The sequence below is a fragment of the Sinocyclocheilus grahami genome, unplaced genomic scaffold (genome assembly GCF_001515645.1).
Source record: "Sinocyclocheilus grahami isolate Dianchi unplaced genomic scaffold, SAMN03320097.WGS_v1.1 scaffold2360.1, whole genome shotgun sequence".
NCBI classification, from domain to species: domain Eukaryota; kingdom Metazoa; phylum Chordata; class Actinopteri; order Cypriniformes; family Cyprinidae; genus Sinocyclocheilus; species Sinocyclocheilus grahami.
In genome coordinates, this window is record NW_015507539.1 from 75,456 (window position 1) to 76,779 (window position 1,324).

The following is a 1,324-nucleotide window of genomic DNA, read 5'->3' on the forward strand; positions in this document are numbered from 1 at the left end:
ATTCCGTGTAGTTTGACGCGAGCGTGTGCGTATATTCCGTGTAGTTTGACGCGAGCGTGTGCGTATATTCCGTGTAGTTTGACGCGAGCGTGCGCGTATATTCCGTGTAGTTTGACGCGCGCGTGCGCATATATTCCATGTAGTTTAACGCGAGCGTGTGTGTATATTCCGTGTAGTTTAACACGAGCGTGTGTGTATATTCCGTGTAGTTTGACGCGAGCGGTGTATATTCCGTGTAGTTTAACGCGAGCGTGCGTGTATATTCCGTGTAGTTTAACGCGAGCGTGCGCGTATATTCCGTGTAGTTTAACGCGAGCGTGTGTGTATATTCCGTGTAGTTTAACGCGAGCGGTCAACATTCCGTGTAGTTTAACGCGAGCGTGTGTGTATATTCCGTGTAGTTTAACGCGAGCATGTGTGTATATTCCGTGTAGTTTGACGCGAGCGTGCGAGTACATTCCGTGTAGTTTGACGCGAGCGTGTGCGGATATTCCGTGTACTTTGACGCGAGCGTGCGCGTATATTCCGTGTAGTTTGACGCGAGCGTGTGCGTACATTCCGTGTAGTTTGACGCGAGCGTGTGAGTACATTCCGTGTAGTTTGACGCGAGCGTGTGTGGATATTCCGTGTAGTTTGACGCGAGCGTGTGCGTATATTCCGTGTTGTTCGCCGCGCGCGGGCGTATATTCCGTGTAGTTTGACGCGAGCGTGTGTGTATATTCCGTGTAGTTTGACGCGAGCGTGTGAGTACATTCTGTGTAGTTTGACGCGAGCGTGTGCGGATATTCCGTGTAGTTTGACGCGAGCGTGTGCGGATATTCCGTGTAGTTTAACGCGAGCGTGTGCGTATATTCCGTGTAGTTTAACGCGAGCGTGTGTGTATATTCCGTGTAGTTTAATGCGAGTGTGTGTATATTCCGTGTAGTTTGACGCGAGCGTGTGTGTATATTCCGTGTAGTTTAACGCGAGTGTGTGTGTATATTCTGTGTAGTTTTACACACACGTGTGGATATTCTGTGCGGTCTCTGGTGTAGGGGTGTGTGTTACCGTGCTGACGGGCGGCGGGACGCTGATGATGTTTTTATTCGCTTCTTCTTCATTCTCCGGGGTAAACGTCACGGTCTTCTGTTTTCTCTCGGTTTGTGGAGTTTTATTCCCGGTTAATTTCGCTCGTTTCGTCTTCTTTTGTGCCGTTCGCTCCGCTGCACGTTTTCCTCCCCGCGCCGCCATCTTTCTCTCAGACGTCACCGGAAGCGGAAACGCACTCATCAAACAAGCGTGATACACTGTAGCGGTGTGACACAATGGTCTGTCGGTTTAATGA

General features: G+C 50.1%; 1 protein-coding gene across 1 annotated transcript in view; it reads right to left on the reverse strand.

Moving 5' to 3' along the window:
• LOC107574852 (biogenesis of ribosomes BRX1) overlaps positions 1-1,324 on the reverse strand; it is a 6,229-nt gene extending 4,905 nt beyond the window's left edge. The window contains exon 1 of the mRNA XM_016261284.1: positions 1,048-1,324. Within this exon, the coding sequence (XP_016116770.1) occupies positions 1,048-1,269 (222 nt within the window). The 5' untranslated portion in view covers positions 1,270-1,324. The remainder of the gene's footprint in view (positions 1-1,047) is intronic.